This window comes from Marmota monax, unplaced genomic scaffold (assembly GCF_021218885.2).
Source record: "Marmota monax isolate L192 unplaced genomic scaffold, Marmota_monax_Labrador192_F-V1.1 WCK01_AAM20220418_F8-fsc00057, whole genome shotgun sequence".
NCBI classification, from domain to species: domain Eukaryota; kingdom Metazoa; phylum Chordata; class Mammalia; order Rodentia; family Sciuridae; genus Marmota; species Marmota monax.
In genome coordinates this window covers 8,603,389-8,630,684 of record NW_026693933.1, presented here as the reverse complement: position 1 = coordinate 8,630,684, position 27,296 = coordinate 8,603,389, and the positions used below count along the sequence as shown (strand labels likewise).

Below are 27,296 nucleotides of genomic sequence, written 5' to 3'. Positions count from 1 at the left end.
GGTGGGCAGCGAGACACAGGCAATTGCAGTGCTAGGTGATGTGGATGCTTCTCAACTCCTGCACATGCAATGTCAGCAAGGACCCTTTACATTCATTCCTATTGGGGTCACACTTAACCTTGGGGTTGATGGTGTGGTATCAAAACTTCAGACATTAAGAGCACCAGTGCCCCAAAGGATATATTGTGCCTTTGTTAATGCAGTTGGGCCTGGGGCTATGATGACTGGTCCTCTCACTGGGAGCAGTGGCCTGTGGCCTGACACAATAAGTATCCAACATGTATCACCAAGCTTAGGGCTCATCTTAGGTGTGTGTTCAGTAGATACTTGTTTCTACTCTGATGGAAACTAACTTGCAGAACTATGCCTACAATAAGATTTGGCACATTGCTTAAAAGTCACTTTGCTTTTTAAAATCTAAGAACTGTAACTCTTTATGCCCTCAATTTAGAAATAATTCTCAGTGCATAATTAGCCCTCGCTTCCTTGAGCACTTCTCATAGTACCACTGCAGCATTTTACAGATACTTTCTAACTTTGTAAGTGCTGCTGGCAAAGGACCAGCAGGTGTGGAGATATTACAGGTAAGCTCTGGGTCAGAGTCCCCTGCAGGATGGGGTTCTTGGCAGGAAAGCCTGAAGAGAAACTGAGGCATTTGGGGTGGTAAGAACACCCCAAGAGGATGGGGGACTGGTCAGGGCCTGTGGGTGGTGGCCACAGCAGGGTGGCTAGGGCAGCCCAGGAAGACAGAGGTCCAGACAGTGCTCTGCAAAGGCAGGCACCGGAGGACATAGTACATTACCTCCAAATAATTATTGAGTTCAGAGCTAAGTCCATGGATTGGGACAGTGGCACCAGGAGGCCTCTGCAGAGCCAATGCTGAGAACCCAGAAGGCTAGTTGGCTGGAAAACCAACTGAACAGGAAGAAGTTGGGTTCAGGGCCCACTGGGACAGGCACTAGAACCCCTAGGGGAGATATTGCCACTGAAGGACAGCACTGTCCTCAGCACTGCTGGCTTCTGCCCTTGCTGATGGTTACACAGCAGATCCTGGAGCTGCTTCTGAAACAAATTCAAATGTGTCCTCTTTAGGTGTTTGAGAGTGGTGGGCAGGGTGAAGAGTGGAGCCCAATTCTTTCTCAGCTAAGCCAGGTGTGAAGAGGGAAAATCTGGAATTGGAAGTAGATTTGAAGCTCAAGATTTTGCTCTCTGCCTTAAACATGTTTTTGCAATGAGGAGGGGACACAAATAAATACATCCAAAATGAAGTTATTGTGCATCTGATGACAATGGTAGTGATGGTGATTCAAAAAGATAATTATAACACCATAACTTATGACAGTAACTGCCATGCACAGGTGGTCAGGCACAGCACTACATTTTATTGTACAAGTTCATGGAATTCTCCAATGAGCCATTAGTGCCTTTAATATTCCCATTTCACAGATAAGGAAACTGAGCAGCAGGAAGTTGCATTTATCCAAGGCAACAGTACTCATCAATTCCAGAACCAGAATCTCACAGAGGTCCTCTGACATCTGTTCATGTTTATTCTCTCCCTACATTGCTGTCCTGCAGGGCTCTGGTCCTTTGACCTCACTGTGACCCAGCTTCTCCAGGAGAACATTCCGGAAGCAGAGCGAGGGGCCGTCAACGGTGTGCAGTGCTCCCTGAACTATCTTATGGACCTCATCCACTTCATCCTCGTCATGCTGGCCCCGCAGCCACAGCAGTTTGGCATGCTAGTCTTCATTTCCATGCTGTTTGTAACCACAGGCCATGTGCTGTATTTTTTTTATGCAAGAAAGTGTAAGATTGAAAATTCCCAGGTGAATGAGACAATAAAGAAGGGCACTTGGACACCTTTAAGCTGAGAGGTAGGCAGTACTTCCCAGAGCAACTCTGGCCCCATCTCCACTGAGTGTGTCCACTGACTTCCCTCATGGCTACCGTATCTGCCAGTGCCAATGCTACACTCCAGAGCAACAGTGACATCACCTCTTGCCAACAGCACCATCTGCTTACGTGTGTCTTGGCCCTAGTGGTACCATCAGCGCAGGAAAGGGGGATGACTCCAAGTCAGAGTGCCCCCCCCAGACAACTTGAAGAGGCTTGTTTTAATTTTGCCAGTATAGTAACTCAGTGTTTTATTGTTCTTCGGGATTTAAAATGAGTCAGAATCTTCTGGTTAGTGTTAAAATTAGAGAGGTGGAGAGTGGTCAGTAATGTCTGGTTCAATTCTTCAGTGTGAGTTTACATTTTTTGTTCTTCTGCTAGTTGGTGACTGTTCTTTGGTTGAGCTGAATACTCCTAGTGAGGACTGAAGCTATTGATTGGAGAAACAGATCATGAGAATAACCTGGGTGTGGCTTATGGACTCTGCAGCCAAACCACAGATACGGTGGTCCTTTGGCGAGTGTGGACAAGCTTCGCCTCATGAACACTCTAAGAACATACTTGTTTGTGATGAGCAAATGGGGAGTTGCTGGTCACTTATGAACAATTAACACTAAAACTAGTTTTATATGTTGACTTAAGACTAATAATCAATTATTATTTTATAAGTGCTGTGATGTGTAAGTTTCACCTGGAAATGAAAAACAATGGTACTAGCAATAAAATCCCCTTAAGACCCATGGTCTAGAGAAGCTTTCTATGTCACATTTGGGAAACAGCCAATAGCATACTCAGGAACACCTTAACAGGTAGGTCTTGAAGAAATGACATTCTTTTCTTTTCTTTCTTTCTTAGGTATAGATGGACATAATACCTTTGTTTTATTTATTTATTTTTATGTGGTGCTGAGGATGGGACTCAGTGCCTCACTTATGATAGGCAAGTTCTCTACCACTGAGCTTCAACCCCAGCCCCAGAAATGACATTTTCTAAGACAGTGATTCCCAATTTTGTACTACGGACACTCTGGGTCAACATTCTTTGTTGCAGGGGCAGTCCTTTGCATTGTAGTATATTTTGTAGCATCTCTGGTCTCTACCTACTAGAAGCTGGCGGCATAGCCCCATCAACCTAGTTGTGACAATCAAGAGTCTCCAGACACTAACAAATGTCCCCTAATTAAGAACCATTATTTAAGAGAAATGTGAAAACTACAGGAGGAATTCACTTATTATTAAAAATAAAATGACAGAGGCTGGGAGAGCAGTGGTAGAGCACTCGCCTAGCATGCGTGAGGGCCTGGGTTTGATCCTCAGCACTTCACAGAAAGAAACAAAATGACAAAAAGTCATTATTAGTAGCAAGAAAATGACACACTGGGATTTTACATGGATCTGCTTTTTTAGAGCAAACAGTTAAGTGAAAACAAGGGAAGGAGAGAATTCTGTGGAACATTTTGCCTAACATAAGGTAGTTTCAAAAAAGAGTACTTTATACAAGTTCTAGTGATATTTGTGATGCCACCTCCTCCAATCTCTCCCCTTCCATTACTACATTACTACTACTACTCTACTACACACACACACACACACACACACACCAGAAGAATTGGTCAGGAGACCAAACCTTTCTTCATCTGGATTCTTTACTAGGAAGTCATATTTGACTAGATGTAGCCTACCAAACCCTCCAGCCCTTGATTACTCCAATGAACACACAAATATTTGTGCAGGGCAGGTGGAGAACAGAAGGAGCATTTAATAAATACATTCTGAAGTCTTTTTCCTTTAAAATCTCTAGCGCGAGACTAGACTCTATGTGGAGTCTTCTGAGTAGCATGAGCTCCCTACCTCTGCAACTTCTGTCCTTAGGAGGGAAAATAGCTGCTTCCTGGTAAATTCTTCACTGTGAGTGCTAATTTTACTCTTCCTTTTCCTCAAGGTTCTGTATAGTATAGCAACATCTTCCTATTACATTGTAGGTTGCTATTTGCATGTTTCCATGATGATTTTGATTCATGTTTTACACCCATCCTGTCCAATAGAAATATAATGCAAATCATATTAATATCACTTGAAGTGTATTTAATTCAACCCAGTCAATTATTGTGGAACTTAAAATCATTATAAAATTGAAAATTTTATATATTCTTTTTTAAAAGTTTTTTTTTTTTTTGAGTCATGGATGGACCTTTATTTTATTTAGATGTGGTGCTGAGAATCAAACCCAGTGCCTCACAACTGCTAGGCAAGTGCTCTACCACTGAGCCACAACCCCAGCCCAAATTTTTATATATTCTTTACATCTGAACTTTTCACACCTACAGCACATCAGTTTGGACTAGTCACATGTGACTGGTGGCTGCTGTATTGGAGAGCAGTTGTAGACAATTATTCCCTAAGTCCCACATATTTCTTCACTAGGAGAGGCCTGTGACACATAGGTTATACCTACCTGAGAGTATGGTAACAAGTCAGGAAACTTGTCCAATGTTAATGGTATTAGGTTTCATTCATCAGCTATAATATCCTGCTACTCCCCAAAACAAATCAAGGTGACATGCATCAAACTAATTTGACAGTTTACCTCTTATCTCTGAAACTGACTGGTATGGAGGTTCATGTGGCAATAGTGGAGGGTTCAAGATAATTGGCCCCTTGTAGTATAGATAAACTCCACTAGAGGGCCTTCTAGTCACAGTTGCCTAATTCCATATTGTGATAAACTACAATTTTATAATAAAATATTGGAAGTAGAAATTTTAAGTTTATAAATACAAAGTAAATTTTGGAAAGGCAATCTTTATTATGAGTACAAAATAAATATAAGACTTTCGAACACACGTCTGGCTATTTATCCATGCATACAACCTGGAAGTAGCTTCTCATTTTACCTCTGATTTTGGCTGGCCAATCAGCTGAGCAGGCCCAGACTTCGGAGTGGGCAGCTAACAACTCACCTTCCTGCTCTAGAGCCAAATGCATCAGTCTCCACTTTTTCTAGATCCTCCTTTTATCCAGATGCCTTTCTGTTCTACTTTCTTCAAAGTACTTGAGATCAGGAGGGAAAAAGAGCCTGTTCTCATTTGGGTTCAGGATTCCTCAAATGTGAAGGACTGCTCCCCTCCTCCATTTTGAAGTGATATTCAATGGCTAATTTGTCAGTTGTCTCTTTTCTCTGCCCTTAGGAAGCTCAAGAGCCAAACTGGCTGGAGCAGAAAACATAAAGGCCAATGGCTTACTTTTGTACTCCTGCTCTCTTCTTACTGGGCTTTTATTCTCTCTTATGGATTACTGTATTATTTAAGATGCTTTTAAATGACCCTGAATCATTTTGGGAAATGTGGTATTGGGGGGTATAATAAGATATAATAGTTTCTTCACTATTTGTACTAACAATTGACTCTTTCAGATATTGTATTGACCCAGCTACAAGGTGAAATTACCTCTTTTAACAGAAGTCAATGGAAGCACATGCCAACCAGCTCCATGTCACATTGTGCAATGGATATCACTGCGCAAACTCCATAAAGGAGGGAGTCATTACTACCACAGGACTTAATATATTTGCCAAGAATATAATTATTTAAGGCCTGAAGACCCTCAAAAATACACGTATTTTAGTCTGGAATATTCACTTGAACTACAAGACTTGCTTACCTTTAAGAAACAGAATCTACTTGGACTCAAGTGCTTAGGAACATGGGGTATGTCTTTTCTTGAAATCAAAGTAATGCATCTCAACCTACCTGAATGACACATCAATGGTGTTAACTGGCATACTGGGTGAGTTGTGTCACTATCTGGAAAAGTTAGTGACTGGAGTTCTGAAAGATTTTATATTTTCAGTGAAATCATAACCTTTAGCATAAAAATTGTATTCCAATTCCAGTTTTATCATAATTAAAGATAATCATCAAGCCCAAGTCTCTCATTTGAAATGAATAAATCTTGTGAAAACATTTCATTCAACTTCAGACTTGCTTCTTCTGTTAGGGCCCTGGAGCTCGAAGGACAGTCTGGTGGTTTAGTAGTCATGTTGGCATTTGTATATTGCTGCCTTAGCTGTTTTAACATACAGGGCACACGCTGTGCCAAGGAGGGAAAGTTGATCCTACAGAACTGATGCATGACTGCAGCTCCTTAGCCCATCTCACTGATGGTGAGAGGAGGGCAAAGGACAGGCAGCTGATAATCAAAGAGAAGGAAATGGGTAGGTAGCACTCCCCATCACCTGGTTGCTAACAACCTCCAGGGGAGGGGAAAGATCACATTTTCCAACCCAAGAAGTCACCCCCTAGATGGCTCTCTTCCTGCCCTTTTGGTCAAATAGGCAAGATAAGAGGAGGAGGGGACACAAGAAAGGAAATCTAAAATCTATAAAAAGGCCAACACACCCCACTCCCTCAGGAGTCTCTGTTCTGTCCTTTAAATAAAACCTATTGCCTTGGCATTTCTCAAGTGTTCAATCTATAACACTGGGGAAACGAGCCCCATTCTACTTTTTAAGACTGGTTTCAATTCTAACTCTTTAACCATGTCCAGGTATAGGGACATGGATTTGGTGGAGGTGGGGATACAGCAAGAATGCATCAAACCTGGAACCCCAATGGGTTCTGGAAGACATACAAGATGACAAAACTAAGCTCTATACCCTTGGTCACCAGGGAAGGGCTCAACAGGCTCAGGGGTAGAAGTTTGACCTATAGGGAAGAACAATGACTCAACTAATGTTTGAACTCATCTTTCTTTTTAGAACCCATTTTTCTTTTTAGGGGAAAAGAAGATTGACTTTTTTCCAAACTGCATTTTTTTTCTTTTTGGTAGTACTGGAAATGAACCCTGGGGCACTCCACCCCTGAGTTACACTCCCCAGCCCTTTATGTTTTGAAACAGAGTCTCAATAAATTGCCCAGGCTAGCTTTGAACTTGTGATCCTCCTGCTTCAGACCCTCCCCCCACCCCATGGGTTGCTGGGATTACAGGTATGTGCTACACCTGGCTTCAACCAGCCTTTCAGAGGAGCACACCAAGCAGTTCACATACCTTCACATTACAAAAAATTTCCTTGGAGTGAAAACCCGGTCAATATAGGAATCAGGATTCAAGGAACCCAAAGTAGAATTAACAGCATTGGGGCACATAGTAAGAATCTTTACCCCATTTTCCGCTACCTTATTGTGACTATATGGATTTTCAAATTGGTGAAAGTGCCATGGCATAGCTGAGATTCAAAGTGCAGCTGTTGAGCAGGTAGAGTAGTATATGCTGCTACCTCAATCATCCATAAATGTAAAGTTCATATCTTGGATGGGTGTGTCAATATCCTACTTTTCTCTGATATTTATCATGTGCATGAGTCACTTATACCCTAAAAATGATCTTCATGCATTTCTGTTGCTCTTAATGTCTCAATAAAATCATGTTAAATGGTGATCCCAAACCACTCTCCCATAGATTGCTTTGGAAATGTTATTAAGATACCGGAAAGGATGTTTTTAAAGTCATGCTTATTTTAGTACGAATTTATATTCTGTAAAATTCATCCTGTTAAGTGTGATATTTGACAAACACATAATCATGCAATCACCAAGATGATCAAGATGTAGAACAAGATGTAAAAATCACTTCGAAAATCCCCTCCTAGCCCTTTGCAATCAACCCCTTCCTGTTCTTGGAATCAATTGATCCGTTTTCTGTCAAGAGGGTCAGATCTGATCACCAAAATGATCGACTATGAAAAAAGATGGAAGCATACAAAACACACAAAGCCAAGTTTTTGAAAGTATTTTAAACTTTTCTTTAGTCAACCAACAATGAGGACAGTTTCAAATTTTGCTATGATGTACAGATATTTTGCTCAGGTAAGAGGTAAATCTTAGAATTTAATTCTAGTCCTACCATATTTACGCCTCTACTAATTGAGTATACCATAAAAGCACATGATTGTCTGGAATAGTAAGAATAATTTTATAATGACTTTTGTAAATTAAAGCAGTCAACAATTTCTTAAGATACTTTTTAAAATAGCTATTTAATTTAGAATTATTCTAACTGATCTTTTTTTCTTTTTGGTACCATGAGTTGAATCCAGGGGTACTTAACCACTGAGCCACAACCCCAGCCCTTTTAAAATATTTATTTAGAGACAGGGCTTCACTAAGTTGCTGAGGCTGGCTTTGAACTTGTGATTCTCCTGCCTCAGCTTCCTGAGCTACTGGGATTACAGGTGTGTACCACCCCTCCTGGCTCTGATCTTAATGAACCAGCCTTGGTCATCTTTGTAGAGTCTATGAACCAACAATAAAGACAATCTTTAATGTTAATTCTGTGTCAAGTTTCAAACTAGCCTTGCTAACAGAAAATATAAATGTGGAACTAAATTCTACAGAAATGACTCTAAGAGTCCAATTCAGCTACAGGGCAGAGGTACAATTCCCAGATATGCTCATATATGTAATTAGGACTGTCTCAAAATTCACCTCTGTGACCACCAAGAAAGGGACAAAGACATCAAAACCTCTATTCCATACAGCCATATACCTTATTACTTGAACAGCTTTACTGATTCTTTCATGCATCAGACCTGTAAAAGAAATACAGTAGATTATTAGGTCAGCAATTACTAATCAATAAAATAATATAGTAGTATCTAAACTATGTTCTTTTGTATGTGTGGTGTTTGGGATCGAACCCATGGCCTTGCAAAGCAAGCACTCTACCAACTGAGCTAAATCCCCAGAGCCCTTAGACTATGTTTACAAAAACTGCAGAAATAAGAAACAGAATCCCCAATGTACCCATTGTTGACACAAACATTTTAGTGTACACACATGCAAAAACAAAACAAAACAAAACAAAAAACCCACAAAATTTTTAACTCAAAAAATTTTAACTCTCTTGGCTTGATGAAGCATTAATCCATTTACTAGAGGCTTTCGCCCTCTTCTGTGTAAAGCAGAATTTTAAAAGGAATGGTGTGACTGCATTTACTGAATTCCTGTATACCAAGTTGGCCTCAGGTAAATCCTTTAACCCATCAGAGCAGAAGCATATCCAATCAGGTTAGAGTTCTCATCCTTGGCCAAGAATTCTATCCCACTATGAACTCAAGCCAAATTATTTCCATTTGGTCCATACCTTATGTTCCTCAGGATCTTGAGCACCACTGAGCCTGGCAAAAAAAGTGACAACAAGGTTAATGTTAATATCAACTGGGTGCAATGGCGCATACCTGTAATCCCAGTGATTTGGGAGGCTGAGGCAGGAGGATGAGAGTTCAAAGCCAGCCTCAGCAAAAGTGAGAATCACTAAGCAAGTCAGTGAGACCCTGTCTCTAAATACAAAATAGGGTTGGGGATGTGCCCCTGAGTTCAATCCCAGGTGCAATAATAATAATAATCCAGATACAGCTTTGTTGTTTAAAGAGTGTCCTGTATTATGGCTATCTACTAGCTGCCTTTGATAAATAGATAAAATACAAAGCTATGGTCTCCAAATTCCTGACAATTCCAAAGATTTTAAGTTCCTTATACTCTGGGAATCAATTTTACTTTAGCAGTTGCCATCTTTCCAACTTTATCTCTTTGTTACATTAGCATGCAATAGTATCAAGTTTGGAAAAGAAACATTACTTGGATACAGTATTCTCCTAAAAAACTGAAATAAACTTTTCACAGATTTAAAATTAAAAGAAGCATGAAACTTTTTTACCCTGAGGCTGAGAGCCTAGGGTTGAGAAGTTTCTAGTCCTGGGCACTTGCTCAGTTTCCAAATCCTTAAATAGACACTGGCTCAGGGCTGCTTCCTTGACATGCCAGGTCTCAGCCTGCATCAAACTGAACAGTTAACCCAGTTTGGTTCTACAGGAATCCCAACACCTAAATCAATGGTAAAACAAAGAATACCCATTGGAGGTTCCTGTGTCACTGGGTTATTTGACAGATAGGGGATTCAATCCTTTCGTGTGCTTTGGGTCAAGATTTGTGGAGGAACAAAAGGTACCTAGAACACAGGTTACATCACTGCACTTCTTTCCTCTTTCAAAAAGGGTAGTACGAATCTCTCAGACCTGAGGAACACGTCAAACATAAGACTTATCTTATAAGACTTATTAGTCTTATAAGACTACTGCCATAATGTGCTATCTTGACACATACCCCAAACAACAGAGCCAGTCTATCATGAACTAGTGATATGCTCAAATTCGGGACCTCCAAAAGACCACCAGAGACCAAGATCAATGTACGCAGCAAAGAGGCATTTGTTGTGAGCTACTTCAGTCCTCTGCGCACACAGCAACTGGTGAGGCTGAAAGGCCCCAAGCCCAGGGTTTGCAGCAGTTTTATACACTCTTTGGGAAGGCAGGGACTTCACATACATCATAGCATCTCTTAGCAAATCATCACACACCACGGGAAAATCAAACAACAACTCTAAAACATGATTAGCATACCACGTGGCGGGAAAGAATCTGGAAAGGATTATTGGTTAGTTTAAGGGGTTGACACACTTAAAAATGATTGTTTTAAACCATGACGGTGTTGCAAGGGGGGTACGTGTAGCAAGGGGGGGGTACGTGCCAAGCTGCAGGGCTTCTGGTTTAGATATTGGTCACTGCACCTAGGTGGGGGCCGTCTGGAATTTCAGATATTTTGACATCTGGCCTATCTTAGGCAATCACCATCTGTGGCTTTTCTGAGAACTGTTTGTGCAGAGCTTTCTGTGGTATTTCCTGACTTTAGGACTGCAGTAGGTCAGGGGTTAAGTCTCAGAGCAAAATGAGGTCCCAAGTAAAATGAGGTTGCTTAGGTCTTTTATTCCCCCATTTCTTTTTGGGTACCTTGGAAGCCAATCATGGATTCCTCTGAGTAAGCTCATAGGGTTCGACCCTACTACTTTTGTCCAGGGACTGGTACTGGGCTCGTAACACTATTAACTGGACTGTATTGATTCGTTCCTTTACAAAGGCTGCAAACGTATTTATAATACAGGGTCCTACTATTAAGGCAAGCATAATTACAAGTAAGGGTCCAACCAAAGCTGAAAGTAAAGTTGTGAGCCAGGGGGAATAATCAAACCATGATTCAAGCCATCCTTTCTGACGCTCTCTGTCTTTCCTCCGCTTCTCCAATCCTTCCTGTACTTTGGCTATTATTGTCTGATTACCCCGGAGTGGTTAACGTAAAAACAACATTCTTCTCCTAGTGCTGCACAAAGTCCTCCTTGTTGTAAAAACACTAAATCTAAGCCCCTTCGATTTTGAAGCACGACTTCTGCAAGGGATGCATGTAATTCCTCCAAATGTTTTACCTGTCTCTGTAGTTCTTGGATGTCCTCATCTATAGCTTCCCTCAGACTGGAAAAATAGGAGCGCCGTTCAATCAGGGCCGTTGTTCCAGTCCCCACTCCTACTGCTTCTAACAGGGCTCCTGCCGTGTCCGGCTAATGGAGCCAAGTCCGGCGAGGGACGGCGGGGTTAAAAATACACAGGACACCAAGGTTCTTCATCCAGGAGGGAGCGTGCGCGCTTTATTGCCAAATTTGTTCCCCTTATATATCTTTTAACAGCTGCGGGAAATCACTCAAAAGTGAGGAGGGAAGAGTAATAACTGCGTCCTTGGGTTACCATCGCGTCACCGTCCCCTATCAGGAGGCTCGAACAGGACAAGATGTTCCCGAGAGACACATATGCTCGAGGCAGATAAACAGGAGACCGCAAGCCCGTGTCACGGCCTTGTGAGCTGGCCACATTGACATGCAGAACAAAGAACTGGGGGTTGAGTCCCCAGGGGCCAGGGCGGGCCTGCTACCAGCAGGCTCCTATGGTTAATAGGCTACAGCTACTTCTCCCTTTACCTTCCTTTGTAATTCCTTATTTTCTAACCTGAGTATCACTTCTTCTTCAGAGTGGTAAATTAATCTGGGTACAAGTTGAACCATAACACAAAATCCGTGGGTACGGTTGAGCATGGCTATGTGAGCACAGGGGGTAAGGCCTGTGTCACATGCCCACCAACTGTTTTCTGATGGTAATAGATAAGTCATTTGGGTGGGTATAGGGGAAGTCTGATTGCATAAATGCTGCAGAGAGGGTGGTGGGTTTCCCACACAGCTGCCTTTCCCAATAACCTTCTCCAAGGTAAGTCCAGATTCCACTGGTTCCCATCGGCAGTCCTGTACTTTGCTAGTCAGTGTACAACTTCCTGGGAGAGCTATCCCCTCATAAAAGGGGAGTTGCATATCATAACATATCCAACATATCTGTCACCTGGGGTTGGGTTTTGTTTACAACATCATAAGTTTTTAGCAGTAGTTTCCACAAGGGAGCTCTCAAGGTGTTCTCCTCTGAAATGCCAGGCACAAGTAGGTTGGGCAGTTCAGGTGGAGAGTTTAGGTCCCTGTCCTCAGGGATCCTCTGGATAGTCTTAGGTACTTGGGTACTTTCGGGCATAATGGGGGTGTTAGCTGATGGTGGTGGGGCCAGGGCTTTCTTAGGTCCCACCACAGCGGGTACAATTTGGGTCTTTAAAACCTTGAGAATAAAAATGAGTCCTTCATCACTGCTTCCTATCTGGTAAAGTCTTATTCCCCAAGATTTTCCTTGTTCCCATCCTTGTGCCTCTTTTCCCTTTGGGGTGAATCTGGCTTGTATCCAGGAGTTCTGACTATGTGGTCTGGAGTATTTTACTAAGTCATCTTTGGCGACCTTCCAGGCTCTAGACCCTCCCACACTAGTCTCACATCCCCATTGCTTGCAATAATATTCTGTAGAACTCCCGCATTGCGGGGGTCGGGACTCTCTGGGGCATATGTACCAGGTATCCATTTTATAGGGAGGACCATTTAAGCCATCAGAGCTCAGGTACCTCTTTCTCATATAATGGATGGGTGTGTCAGAGCCTTTTTGTTTTGTTTGTTTCCACGACCCCTCAGCCAACTGGCAAAGATCAAACTCTAAGTCCGGGAACCATATCTGGGGTCCTTCCTGAGTTGCCAAGACTACATTATGTCCAATTGCTGGATTCTGGATTACCCAGGTCCACTTATATGGAAAATGGGGGTTATTACAAAGAATGGTACTAATGCAAGCAAGAATAAGCAGCCAGACTAATAATAGCATCCTAACTAGGGTTTAAACAATTAAGAAAATTGTCCTTATGACGAGTAACTTGCCACTTGGAATTCGAATCCGGAATGAAGTCACTCCTCATGGGGAACAAGTCCGTTGGCTTTGCATGAGAGTAGTGGATCCAGGTGGCGATCCCATTGACCTTGAGAGCAGTGGGCATCATGAGAATCACCACGTATGGTCCCTTCCAGCAAGGTTGCAGTGATTCCTGTTGATGTCTCTTTATGTAGACCTAGTCTCCGGAACAGAAGCTGTGTGGCTGAGGAGGGGGTCCTGTTTCATACAGAGCTTTGAGGTGGGACCACTCGTCCTGGTGGGCTTGTTGCAGGGCTTTTAGGGAATGTAAGAGGTCAGAGTCATCAAATTCTACAAGCAGGTGCTCAGACAAGCAGGGGATTATGGGAGGGGGTATGCCAAACATAATTTCAAAGGGAGTGGCTTCTAACTTATAAGGGGAATTCTGTACCCTATACAGGGCATAGGGAAGGAGGGCTACCCAGTCTCCGCCAGTCTCCATGGTCAATTTGGTTAGGGTCTCTTTTAGGGTTCTATTCATTCTCTCTACTTGTCCTGAACTTTGGGGTCTGTAAGCACAAAGCAATTTCCAATCTGCCCCAAGAATAGACACGAGTCCCTGACTTACCTTAGACACAAAGGCCGGTCCATTATCCGACCCTACCAAGACTGGGAAGCCGTACTTGGGTAAGATGTCTTCCAGCAACTTTTTAACTACTACTTGAGCTGTCTCACGCTTAGTTGGAAATCCTTCTACCCATCCTGAAAAAGTATCTATAAAAACTAAAAGGTACTTATATCCATATTTGCCACGTTTTACCGCAGTGAAGTCTACTTCCCAATAGGCTCCTGTTCTGTCTCGTCTCCTCTTACCGGATTCCCAGGGTTGATTGTGCTGTGGCCCGCATTCGTCAGCTGGCAGGCCTTACAGGTAGCAACAATCTGCTGGATCTTGGAATTTGCATTTTAAATCTTTATCTTAGCATGGCTTAGTAGGTCCTGCATTTTTCTCTCACCCATGTGGGTGGAGCGATGCATTTTTTGCAAAATTCTGTTGCCTAACTTTTCAGATACTATCACATGACATTGGGAGTCTCACCACCATCCATTAAGGCACTGAGTCATAGGCAGGCCTTTAATCCACTCTAAGTCCTCTTTGAAATATTGTGGCATTTCTGGTAGGCTTCGGTCTGGATCAGGCAGGTTGGCTATCATCACAATCTCTCTTTGCATGGCTATTTCCCAAGCGGTTTTATCTGCCAGATTGTTCCCTCTGGATACCATGCCCTTAGGTTTCTGATGTCCTGGACGGTGGACAATGGCCAATTTCTTAGGCAACCATAGGGTTGTAATAAGGGCCAATATCTCTTCTTTTTTTATAGTCTTTCCCTCAGCTGTCAGTAGCCCTCTTTTCTTATAGATGGCGCCATGTATGTGGACCGTGGCAAAAGCATACCGGCTATCGGTGTACACAGTCAGCTTTATGTCTTTTCCTAGCATTAGTGCTTGGGTCAAGGCTATCAGTTCAGCTCTCTGGGCTGATGTTCCTGTCGGGAGGGGCTCAGCCCATACTACTTCAGTCTCTGTTACCACCTTGCGCCTGCATATCTCTGACCTTGTGGAATGAAGCTGCTCCCATCCGTGAACCAGAGGAGCTCCGCATCCAAGCTCTGCGCATCCAAGCTCTGCATGCAACCAAGCTCTGCATCCGGCAATGGCTGGTCCTGGAGGTCTTCTCTGATGCTGCGGACCTGTGCTAGGATCTGTGCACAGTCATGCAAGGGAGCCTCCAAGTTGGGGTTGGGTAGCAGGGTTGTGGGGTTGAGAGCTGAGGATGCCTAAAAGGTTATTCTGAGAGGGTTAAGTAACAGCCCTTGATAATGGGTGAGCCAGGTGTTGCTTAGCCACCGTTCTGGGGGTTGCTTCAGGATTCCTTCGATGGCATTTGGGGGGGGGGGGGTGATATATATCTCTTGTCCTAAGGTTAGTTTGTTGGCTTCCTTTATCATTATAGGGCAGTGGCAGCTATCATCCTCAAGTAAGGTGGCCAGCTGGCCGCCACAGGGCCCAGCTTTTTTGACAAGTAGGCCACTGGCCTCTTCCAGGGACCCAAATACTGGGTCAAGACCCCTTTAGCAACCCCCTTGCGCTCATCAATGTACAGAATGGTTTCGTGACATCGGATAGCCCTAGAGCTGGTGCGGACAGCAATGCAGTCTTAATTTGATTGAAGGCTCTGCCCATTTCCTCAGTCCACTGGAAGAGCTGAGTTGCATTCGTGCCTTCGCACAAAGGCCTGGCTAATTCAGCAAACCCAAGTATCCACAGCCTGCAAAAGCCAGCAGATCCCAGAAACTCCCTCATTTGCCTTGGGGTCTGGGGTACTATCTCTTTCTTGGCCTGTGTTAGTCAGCATTGCCTGTCTTTTAACAGATACCCTAGGTATGTCACTTCAGGCTTGCAGATTTTTGAGCTTTCTTGGTTGGCTGAGGCTCAGTAACCTAGGTCCCCCAGAGCTGCAACAGGTATCCGGTCCCTTTTAGGCACCCTTCTCTGGTCTGGGCTGCAATCAACAAATCATCTACATACTGTAAGAGAGTTAGCTCAGGGTGCTTCTCCCGGAACTCACCTAGGTCCTCATGGAGTGCTTTATTGAGGATAGTAGGAGAATTCTTGAAGCCTTGTGGGAGTCTGGTCCATGTTAGCTGTCCATTGTCCATTTTCCTTGTCCAACCACTCGAAGGCGATTAGTTGTTGACTCCTGGGGGCCAGGAGCAGACTAAAGAAGGCATCTTTTAGATCTAGTACTGTATACCACTGCCTTTCAGGTGGCAGGGAGCTTAGGAGGGTATACAGGTTAGGGACAGTGGGGTGAATGTCCATCACCCTTTTGTTCACCTCCCTCGGGTCTTGGACCTGCCGGTAGTCATTGGACTGAGGCTTTCAAACAGGCAGAAGCGGGGTGTTCCAGGCCGACTGGCAAGACTGTAGGACCCCCAAGTCTAACAGTTGTTGAATATGGGGGGTTATTCCTGCTCGAGCTTCCACCGACATTGGGTATTGACGAACCCTAGCCAGGTCCGCTCCAGGTTTTAGTTCCACAAACACTGCTGGCCGGTGTTTGGCCAGACCCATACCTCCTGTCTCGGACCATGCTTCCAGGTACTCCTTTAGCCAACAGTCTATATCCTGATTGCCGGGGATGGGTTGTTAATACAGTCTGTATCCATCCTCTAAGGTCACAGTCAGTACCTGAATAGGCTGTCCCTGACCATCAGAGATTGTAGTGCCTCCAGGTTGAAAGTGAACTTGAGCTCCAATTTTGGTGAGTAAGTCTCTTCCCAACAGGGGGTAGGGGCAGTCAGGGAAAACTAAGAACAAGTGGGATACCCGGCCCACGCCTAGGTCCACTGTTTTTTGGGTAGTCCATGAACATTTGTTAATCCCTGTAGCCCCCTGTATCCAAGAAGTCCTTTTAGATAATTTTCCTTGCAGCTCTGTCAATATGGAGTGTTGAACTCCAGTGTCCACTAGGAACTCAATTGGAGTCCCCTCCACCTTAAGAGTCACCCTAGATTTGGGGAGGGGAGCCGAACCCCGACGCCCCTAATCTTCCTCTGTGTTAGTCACCAATACTGGGGTGCATCTAGGGGGATGGGGCCCCAGCCCCGTTTCCTTTTTCTTAGGGCACTCTCTTGTCCAGTGACCTGTCTCCTTGCAGTAAGCACATTGGTCTTTACACGGTTGGTCGCGGGCCGATAGGTCAGCACTGCTCTTGCTCTTGGTCTCTGCTCCAGTTCCCTGAACTTTGCCTCCTTTCCTTCCTTGCACTGCTGCTACCAACACCCTTGTCATTTCTCTGGTGGCCTTTACTTGCCTGTCCTCAGGAGCATCCCTATTATTATGGACTCTCTGTGCTGTTGCTAAGAGATCCTGAACATCTTACCCTCTAAATTCTCTAGCTTTTGTAGTTTCCTTTTAATATCTGGAGCTGCCTAATTAACAAAAGCCATTACTACTGCTGCCTGATTCTCCGGAGCCTCTGGATCCATTGGGGTAAATTGTCTAAAGGCTTCCATTAACCTTTCTAGGTAGCTAGCAGGCGACTCCTGTTTCCTTTGTATTACTGTCTAAACTTTAGCCAAATTAGTTGGTTTTCAGGCCGCAGCCTGGAGACCCGCCATTAGAGTCTGGCGATAGACCCGGAGCCTCCCCCTACCTTTTGCCTTGTTGTGGTCCCACTTGGCTGCGGGCGGCCTACTCAAGGGAAAAGCAGCATTAATCAAGTCAGGGTTGGCGTCATCTCCAGGGACCAGTTTCCTGGCCTCTGTCTGAAGTCTGGATTCTTTCCCTTTCTTCCGTGGTGAAGAGGATGCCGAGCAGTTGTTGGCAATCATCCCAGGTAGGCTGGTGAGTAAACAGAACACTATCCAGGAGAGAAACTAAACTCTTTGGGTTGTCAGAGTAAGAGGGGTTTTGATTCTTCCAATTGTGTAAATCACTAGTGGAGAAGGGCCAATACTGAAGTCTAGGGTTCCCTGTCTCGTCAGGGGTCCCTGTCTCCCTGAGGGGTAAGACCAGGGTGGTGTGAGGAGACTGGGCAGGGGACAGGGTGAGTTGGGCTCACCCTCGGTTTTCCCCTGCTGGTCCTTCCAGTGCTCCTTCTGCTCTTCCTGCTCCTCCCCCTGCACCCCTCCTCATCCGGCTGGTTGGTGGGGGGCACACAGGGAGGGGGCACGGATTCTGAGGGGCAGGTGATCGCCCCCTTGGAGGACTGGATGGGGGGGAGGGGGTGGGGGTGTGACAGTCGGGTAGGTTCCAGGGTTCGTGGCCCAGAATCGACCTCTTTTGCCAGAAAAATGTCGGCCTCATGTGCTACATGTAAAAAAGGAGTTAGCCAATTAGGGGGGTGGGGGTCCTTGAGTAAGTCCAGCCACACTAAGATATAAGGGATCTGATCTGGATGTCCCTCTCTTCTCAGGCAAAAAATCACATTCTTTACTCGGAGGACTTTTGTCAAAGGTCCCCTCTCCCATGGCTACCCTACACCAAAGGTGGGCTACTCAGCGGAACAGAAAGTAACTAGTTTTCTTTTCTTTATCTCTACTCCCAAATTATGTCCTCTTTCCCTAATGTCTGTAAAATGGTCAGTCAGTACAGTCAAAGGAGTAGTCTGAGTTTGTCCCATGTCTCGGTGAAAAGAGAAAACAGCCACAACTATTCCACAAATCAAGGTTGTAACATAAAGAGACAGCAAATGCCTTGCGTAAACCATGAGCACCCTGAGGCCATTTCAAAGAGGATTTCAGAAGGCAGAGTAGGTCTTCCGCCACAGGACTCCCTGGTGGCTTATGACCTGTAAGAATTCTGAGGGGGATTAGTTCCCTTGCCAGGGTGTGGGGGTGGAGGCAGACAGGACTATAAAAACAAACACAGATAGCACAGAATATGCAGTGCAGCCTGGATGGCTAAACTGAAACTAAATGCGGAGATGGACGGAGGATCCCTCCACTACAAAATACAGATGCCTTTAGTAAAGGGCAATCCACTCAGAGCCCAGAAGGGGCTGGGGATGTCTCCCACAAACTCCCCTCGGTGGCCCTATAGTGTGTCCACCAGGACCTTTTGCCAACCAGAAAATACAGAACCAGAACTTGCTGGCAACCAAAGTACAGAAAATTACAGATCGGCAATGCCTTAACTTACCAACTGGGTTTTCATCACCTCTTGATCGAGGTGTCTGGGTAGGCTTATAAGGGAGCCCCCAATGATATGCTCGAGTTCGGGACCCCCAAAAGACCACCAGAGACCAAGATCGATGTAAGCAGCAAAGAGGCGTTTATTGCGAGCGAGCTCAGTCCTCTCCACACACAGCAACTGGTGACACTGAGAGCCCTCAGCCCGGAGTTTGCAACAGTTTTTATACACTCTTGGGGAAGGCAGGGACTTTACATACATCATAGCATCTCTTAGCAAATCATCACACACCACGGGAAAAATCAAACAACTCCTCTAAAACATGATTAGCTTATCAAGTGGCGGGAAAGAATCTGGAAAGGATTGTTAGTTCAAGGGGTTGACGCACTTAAAAATGATTGGTTTAAACCGTGAGGGTGACGCAAGGGGGCACAAAGGACAGTCTGGTGGTTTAATAGTTATGTTGGCATTTGTATATTGCTGCTTTAGCTGTTTAAACACACAGGGCGCACGCTGTGCCAAGAAGGGAAAGTTGATCCTACAGAACATGACAGCAGCTCCTCATTGCTGATGCCAAGACCAGGGCAAAGGACAGGTAGCTGATTATCAAAGAGAAGGAAATGGGTAGGTAGCACTCCCCATCACCTGGTTGCTAACAACCTCCAGGGGAGGGGAAAGATCACATTTTCCAACCCATGAAGTCAACCCCTAGATGGCTCTCTTCCTGCCCTTTTGGTCAAATAGGCAAGATAAGAAGAAGAAGGGACTCAAGAAAGGAAATCTAAAATCTATAAAAAGGCCAACACACCCCACTCCCTCAGGAATCTCTGTTCTATCCTTTAAATAAAACCTATTGCCTTGGCATTTCTCAAGTGTTCAATCTATAACACTGGGGGAACGAGCCCCACTCTAATATTCAAGACTGGTTTCAATTCTAACTCTTTTAGGTATAGGGACATGGGTGTGGTGGAGGTGGGGGGTACATGAAACCTGGAACCCCAATGGGTTCTGGAAGACATAAGATGACACAACTGAGCTCCATACCCTTAGTCACCAGGGAAGGGCTCAACAGGCTCAGGGGGTAGAAGTTTTACCTATAATGAAGAACAATGACTCAACTAATGTTTGAACCCATCTTTCTTTCTAGAACCCATTTTTCTCTTTAGGGGAAAAGAAGACTGATTTTGTTTTTTTCCATACTGCATTTTTTCTTTTTCTTTTTGGTAGTACTGGGAATGAACCCTGGGGCATTCTACCCCTGAGTTACACTCCCCAGCCCTTTATGTTTTGAAACAGTCTCACTAAATTACCCAGGCTAGCTTTGAACCTGTGATCCTCCTACTTCAACCCCAACTCCCCAACCCCCCACCCCACAGGTTGCTGGGATTACAGGTATATGCTACACCTGACTTCAGCCAGCCTTTCAGAGGAGCACACCAAGCAGTTCACATACCTTCACATTCCAGAAAACTTCCTTGGAGTGAAAACCCGGTCAATATAGGAATCAGGATTCAAGGAACCCAAAGTAGAATTAACAGCACTGGGGCACATGGTAAGAATCTTCACACCCCATTTTCTGCTACCTTGTTGTGACTATATGGATTTTCAAATTGGTGAAAGTACCATGGCATAGTTGAGATTCAAAGTGCAGCTGTTGAGCAGGTAGAGTAGTATATGCTGCTACCTCAATCATCCATAAAAGTAAAGTTCATATCTTGGATGGGTGTGTCAGTATCTTACTTTTCTCTGATATTTATCATGTGCATGAGTCACTTATACCCTAAAAATGATCTTCATGCATTTCTGTTGCTCTTAATGTCTCAATAAAATCATGTTAAATGGTGATCCCAAACCACTCTCCCATAGATCGCTTTGGAAACGTTATTAAGATACCAGAAAGGATGTTTTTAAAGTCATGCTTATTTTAGTACGAATTTATATTCTGTAAAATTCATCCTGTTAAGTGTGATATTTGACAAACACATAATCATGCAATCACCAAGATGATCAAGATGTAGAACAAGATGTAAAAATCACTTCGAAAATCCCCTCCTAGCCCTTTGCAATCAACCCCTTCCTGTTCTTGGAATCAATTGATCCATTTTCTGTCAAGAGGGTCAGATCTAATCACCAAAATGATCGGCTGTGAAAAAAGATGGAAGCATACAAAACACACAAAGCCAAGTTTTTGAAAGTATTTTAAACTTTTCTTTAGTCAACCAACAATGAGGACAGTTTCAAATTTTGCTATGATGTACAGATATTTTGCTCAGGTAAGAGGTAAATCTTAGAATTTAATTCTAGTCCTACCATATTTACGCCTCTACTAATTGAGTATACCATAAAAGCACATGATTGTCTGGAATAGTAAGAATAATTTTATAATGACTTTTGTAAATTAAAGCAGTCAACAATTTCTTAAGATACTTTTAAAAATAGTTATTTAATTTAGAATTATTCTAACTGATCTTTTTTTCTTTTTGGTACCATGAGTTGAATCCAGGGGTACTTAACCACTGAGCCACAACCCCAGCCCTTTTTAAATATTTATTTAGAGACAGGGCTTCACTAAGTTGCTGAGGCTGGCTTTGAACTTGTGATTCTCCTGCCTCAGCTTCCTGAGCTACTGGCATTACAGGTGTGTACCACCCCTCCTGGCTCTGATCTTAATGAACCAGCCTTGGTCATCTTTGTAGAGTCTATGAACCAACAATAAAGACAATCTTTAATGTTAATTCTGTGTCAAGTTTCAAACTAGCCTTGCTAACAGAAAATCTAAATGTGGAACTAAATTCTACAGAAATGACTCTAAGAGTCCAATTCAGCTACAGGGCAGAGGTACAATTCCCAGATATGCTCATATATGTAATTAGGACTGTCTCAAAATTCACCTCTGTGACCACCAAGAAAGGGACAAAGACATCAAAACCTCTATTCCATACAGCCATATACCTTATTACTTGAACAGCTTTACTGATTCTTTCATGCATCAGACCTGTAAAAGAAATACAGTAGATTATTAGGTCAGCAATTACTAATCAATAAAATAATATAGTAGTATCTAAACTATGTTCTTTTGTGTGTGTGGTGCTTGGGATCGAACCCATGGCCTTGCAAAGCAAGCACTCTACCATCTGAGCTAAATCCCCAGAGCCCTCAGACTATGTTTACAAAAACTGCAGAAATAAGAAACAGAATCCCCAATGTACCCATTGTTGACACAAACATTTTAGTGTACACACATGCAAAAACAAAACAAAACAAAACAAAAAACCCACAAAATTTTTAACTCAAAAAATTTTAACTCTCTTGGCTTGATGAAGCATTAATCCATTTACTAGAGGCTTTCGCCCTCTTCTGTGTAAAGCAGAATTTTAAAAGGAATGGTGTGACTGCATTTACTAAATTCCTGTATACCAAGTTGGCCTCAGGTAAATCCTTTAACCCATCAGAGCAGAACATATCCAATCAGGTTAGAGTTCTCATCCTTGGCCAAGAATTCTATTCCACTATGAACTCAAGCCAAATTGTTTCCATTTGGTCCATACCTTTTGTTCTTCAGGATCTTGATCACCACTGAGCCTGGCAAAAAAGTAACAACAAGGTTAATGTTAAGAATATCCGACTGAGTATGATGGCACATACCTGTAATCCCAGTGGTTTGGGCGGCTGAGGCAGGAGGTTCACGAGTTCAAAGCCAGCCTCAGCAAAAGTGAGAAACACTAAGCAAGTCAGTGAGATCCTGTCTCTAAATAAAATACAAAATAGGGCTGGGGAGGTGGCTCAGTGGTCAATGCCACTGAGTTCAATCCCCGGAGAAATAATAATAATAATAATAATGATAATCCAGCTTTGTTGTTTAAAGAGTGGCCTGTATTGTGGCTATCTACTAGCTGTCTTTGATGAATAGATAAAATACAAAGCTATGGTCTCCAAATTCCTGACAATTCCAAAGATTTTAAGTTCCTTATACTCTGGGAATCAATTTTACTTTAGCAGTTGCCATCTTTCCAACTTTATCTCTTTGTTACATTAGCATGCAATAGTATCAAGTTTGGAAAAGAAACATTACTTGGATACAGTATTCTCCTAAAAAACTGAAATAAACTTTTCACAGATTTAAAATTAAAAGAAGCATGAAACTTTTTTACCCTGAGGCTGAGAGCCTAGGGTTGAGAAGTTTCTAGTCCTGGGCACTTGCTCAGTTTCCAAATCCTTAAATAGACACTGGCTCAGGGCTGCTTCCTTGACATGCCAGGCTCTCAGCCTGCATCAAACTGAATGTTAACCTAGTTTGGTTCAACAGGAATCCTCAACACCTAAATCAATGGTAAAACAAAAAATACCCATTGGAGGTTCTTGTGTCACTGGGCTATTTGACAATCTGTTCGTTGCTTGGGTCTAGATTTGTGGCTGAACAAAAGGTGCCTAGAACACAGGTTACATCACTGCCCTTCTTTCCTCTTTCAAACCAGTAAAATTGATGTCCCATTCAGCTTCCTCGTATTGAAAGGGTAGTAAGAGTCTATCAGAGCTGAGGAACACATGTCAAACACAAGACTTATAAGACTAAAAAAAAAGTCTTATAAGACTACTGCCATAATGTGCTATCTTGCCACATACCCCAAACAAACAGAGCCAGTCTATCAAGAACTAGAACCTACATAACTGAGCCAAAATAATTCCACTCTCTTTATAAATTAGTTGGTGTGTGTGTAATACTAATGAAAAGCTGACTAAAATAAAAAGCGATTATTCTAATTTTGCACCAGGCATACATGAGAGTGTCAGTTACCCTATATATATATATTTTCATTACTTAGTGTTGTCAGTAGATTATTTTTAGCAGTATACACAAGTAGTTTCTCATTATTCAAAATATTCTCTGGAAAAGTTTACAAAATGCTGTTGATATTCCTTGAATTGCACTCATTAAATAAACACAATTAATTGAATATTAATACCTCAATAAAGATGTCATATGCATTGAAAAACAAAAACAAAAGACTACTAAGTGGTTCCTATTACAGACACAATGAGTCTTTCATTCACTTGTCTAAATTTAGATCTTTATAGTTTTTGACAAATTCAGAAAATATCCTTTTGTACAGCAGTTTAGCGCCCTAGAGTGCATTACATTTAGAATTGTCAGGATGCTTAAAAAAAAAAAAACCAAACACACAAGCCCCAAGGCTTGGAAATTCTTCCTTCAGACAAACTTTCTCAAGGGCAGCTTTGTATGCTTCTTACATCTTGGGGACAGAAGTTAGGTGTCTAACCCCTTGTCCAAGCACATCCCCTCTCCACCCTCCACCCTGCATAGGACCAAGCAAGACAGGCCTGGCCCCCAGCACATTTTGCAAGGGACCCTGTGCAGCACACCAGCCTCTCCAGGTGGATCTGGGGGAGAAAATTGTGGGATCCCTCAGGAAACCTCCCAGCTCTCTGCTTGACTCACTGCAGTCATCGGCTACCGGAAGATTCACTCAAACCTTTTTAAAAATACAAACAACTCCGCAAAGTGGCAACTGGAAAGCATTTGTGGCGGGAAAGTGGCAATGTGGGCGAAATTACCTCCGCTTGTTGCTAGCACTGGAATTATACTGTTCTGCTCGGAAACTTAAAGCGCTTCAGACCTCAGATCTCATCGATTTCCTAAGTAGGCTATGTCGCGGTCCCCAACAACCGGGCAGGCGGGAGCCCCAGGGGCGCTTAAAACCCGGAGGGGGTCCCTGGATCTGCGCCTCGGTCTTGGTTAAGTCCAATTGTTGGACTTCTGCACCTACAGGGGCCCCGCCCTTGGCGCCGAGCTGAGGCCGAACCCCTGTCCCGGGCTCGGGAAAGGGCCACCCGCCGGCGAGACCCTCAGCCACGTGGCGGGCTCCCACGCTTGGCGGGTCGGTACGCACTTACCGAGCAGCGTGCTGCGACCGAAAAGAGAGGGCGCCTGGGAGATCAATTTTAAAAGGGCCCTGGGCCGATCGCATCCGCGCAGCAGCCAACCAAAAAGTTGCCAAAGCGCCCCTCCCGCCCCGGGACCCCGCCTGGCCAGCGGGGCCCTAGGCCCTCGCGCGCCCCCTGCCGGCCTGCGGGGAGCGGAAACCCAAGTGGCCGGGAAGCCGCCCGGCCCTGTCCAGGTCTCCCGGGTCCGGTCTCCTGGTCTCTCCGCCACGGACCCCTGAGTCTGCAGAGTCTGCGAGTTCGGGGACATTTGCCCCAGACACTTCACTGGCTGGGACGTCCCCTTACCTGGTTGAAAGTTAGAGGAAGCTCTGGCACTCAATGTTGGTATCTCTGCCTGCTCCTCCCCTCGTTCTTCTTAAAGTCTTCAGCCACACCCATTTGGGCTTAAGACTCTTGCCTAATCCTGTAACAGAAGTTTGGCTTCCGTTAGAGGAACTATGAAATCAGGTGGGGGTGGGGTCTCTCTAGGCGAGGAGTGGGGCAGTTGAAGACTCCAAGTGCCTAGAAAACTCACAAACGGCTTATAATGATGACCAAGGTCTAACTATCTTGCCCCCACAGCACCTCTGGCTGTCCGGATTGGAGGAGCAGCGGTGTGTTTTGAATGCAGAAAATTAAACAGTTCCATTGTCTGGCTGCCTAGGTAACAGAATATGAGCGTCGTGGACTGAATTTTGTGCCTCCTCTCCAAAAAATATGTTGGAGTCCTAACCTCCAGCACCCGTGAGTTTGGAAATGTGAATGTGATCTTATTTGGAAATGTCTTTGCAGATGCAATCAAGTCAAGATGAGGTCATTGGGGTGGACTCTTCTAATGCAACAGGGCTGGGTCCTTATAACAAGAGAAAAATGCACGTGAAGACAAACATACAGGGGAATATGTGAGGACAGAGGCAAAGATCTGAGTGATGCTGCAGCAGACCAAGGAATGCCTCAGTATTGTCAGCCACCACTGGAAACTGGGAAGAGACAAGGAAGGATTCTCCCCAACAGATTTCAGAGGGAGCCTGGTCTGGGCTGACACCTTGATTTTGGACTTAGAGCCACCCAAATGAAGGTAACATATTTCTGTGCTTCCAAGTCACCAGGTACTTTTTTAAGACAGCCTAGGAAAATAACACAATGACTGGGAGTGGGAGGTGTGGGGTAGTAAGAAAGGAGCCAGCTGTGTCTTCCAGGAGTTAAGATTGACATCTCCTATAAGCCCTGTTCAGAGGAGCTTGTTTCCCATGTTTACCATGGAAGGCACTTGCTGGCACTTAATAAGCTCTCCATAGATAACTGCTAAATTAGTGATTGTCTTCATGCCTTGCAGTGCAGCAGGCAGTGGGAATATAAAGGTGAACACTTACTCATGCTTTCCCTGTATGTAGGGACTCTTTCTCTGGACATTTGTAAACCTGAGAGAGATGAATCTGCACAATCAAAGCTTCATGCCCATGTCACCCAAAGGGCTTACCTTTTATGCCAAAGTAGAAATTCACTGGAAGGAAAGCCAAGTGGAGAGGTTAGGAGTGGGAGGCAGGAGGTCTATGATAGCAGTCCTAGAAACCAAGTGTCCATCTCCTTCTTCAGGGTGGTCTGCAAGCCACCAAGGCACCACTGGACAGCATCCCTAGCACCAACTACTCTTACATGTTCTTTTACCCTTACTCTGTCCCTGGAATTTTGAGATTTGAGGTTTTCTAAGGACTGCAGCACTTGAGATCATTTTGGGCAGAAGGATTGCCCAGGGCAATGAATATTTGAATGCCTTTTGTGTGCCAGGTACTGTGATTGGTGTTGGTACTGTAAAGTTTGGTGAGAAACTGCCCCTGCCCTGAAGTGAGGATTTACATGTTAGTAGAAGCTTGAGCACTGTCCTGAGGGAACAGGATCAGCCACTGAGCCCAGCCTGCAAAGGATGGGAGGAGGCTTCCTGAAAGAGAGGGTTCCTAAGCTGAGTCTAGCATTTCATGCAGAAAGCTAGGAGTATATCACACTTAGGAGAACAAAGAATCAAAGCAGCCAAAAGTTAAAGAAAAATTTAGAATAGTAGAATAGAAAGGACTTTAATTATCCAGGATTTTCTCTGATGAAGTAGACTTAACCTTAGGGTGTTCTCCAAAAGCAGAGTTATCATGAGTGTATGTATAAAGTGAGCTCCATGAGAACTCTATTTCCTTCTCTACTGAATCCCAAGAAGATAGAGTAGTGTCTAGAATATATTTGAATAAAGGAGATAACTCCAGGGGAAAAATTGCATTTATTCCCCAAATTAGTTAAATATTCATACCTAAGATTCTTTAGTGTTCAAAATGAGACTTACCCCAGCTGTAGCTTCCTGGGGTCACCTAGAGTATGAATTTATCTCCATATTCCCAGAACTTGGCCTGGATCTTGGTGCATGGTAAAGGGTCAGTAAAAGTTTTATTTTACTTTTTTTTTTTTTCTCATTTTGGGGACCAAACCTAGGGTTTTGTGCATGTCAGGCAAGTGCTATACCACTGCATCCTACCTCCAACTTTTGAATTTCTTTACTTGGTGCAGGTTTGGCCTGCCTTTCACACATGGGATGATCTACTGAGGGTAGGCATTCCAGGCTGTTGGGTGGG

At 44.0% G+C, this 27,296-nt stretch overlaps 1 protein-coding gene, 1 long non-coding RNA gene and 2 other non-coding genes across 6 annotated transcripts in view; 1 reads left to right on the top strand and 3 right to left on the bottom strand.

The window, feature by feature from the left end:
* The window catches only part of LOC124106076 (solute carrier family 40 member 1-like), a 29,445-nt gene extending 23,583 nt beyond the window's left edge, over nt 1-5,862 (top strand). Inside the window, exons 9-10 of one of the 2 annotated variants that reach the window (XR_009228551.1) lie at nt 1,579-2,705; nt 5,308-5,862. Coding sequence is in view for 1 of the 2 variants with exons in the window: in XM_058585346.1 (XP_058441329.1) it covers nt 1,579-1,874 (296 nt within the window). In the remaining variant the exon portion in view is untranslated. Of the gene's footprint in view, nt 1-1,578 lie in introns of both variants that reach the window. The other variant, XM_058585346.1, reaches the window with a different exon arrangement.
* LOC124106077 (uncharacterized) lies at nt 5,814-25,297 on the bottom strand. Of its 2 annotated transcripts, none has more exons than XR_006855979.2 (5): nt 24,988-25,297; nt 22,287-22,320; nt 21,691-21,733; nt 9,036-9,069; nt 5,814-8,481 (listed from the first exon to the last, which is right to left on the bottom strand). It is a non-coding gene; the product is annotated as an uncharacterized LOC124106077 (long non-coding RNA). The 2 variants fall into 2 exon arrangements; XR_006855978.2 differs by lacking the exon at nt 24,988-25,297 and adding an exon at nt 24,652-24,734.
* LOC124106106 (small nucleolar RNA SNORD93) lies at nt 8,909-8,982 on the bottom strand. The gene has a single exon (XR_006855991.1). It is a non-coding gene; the product is annotated as a small nucleolar RNA SNORD93 (small nucleolar RNA).
* Nucleotides 22,161-22,233, bottom strand: LOC124106107 (small nucleolar RNA SNORD93). Its single transcript, XR_006855992.1, has one exon. It is a non-coding gene; the product is annotated as a small nucleolar RNA SNORD93 (small nucleolar RNA).
* Nucleotides 25,298-27,296: the final 1,999 nt, after the last annotated feature.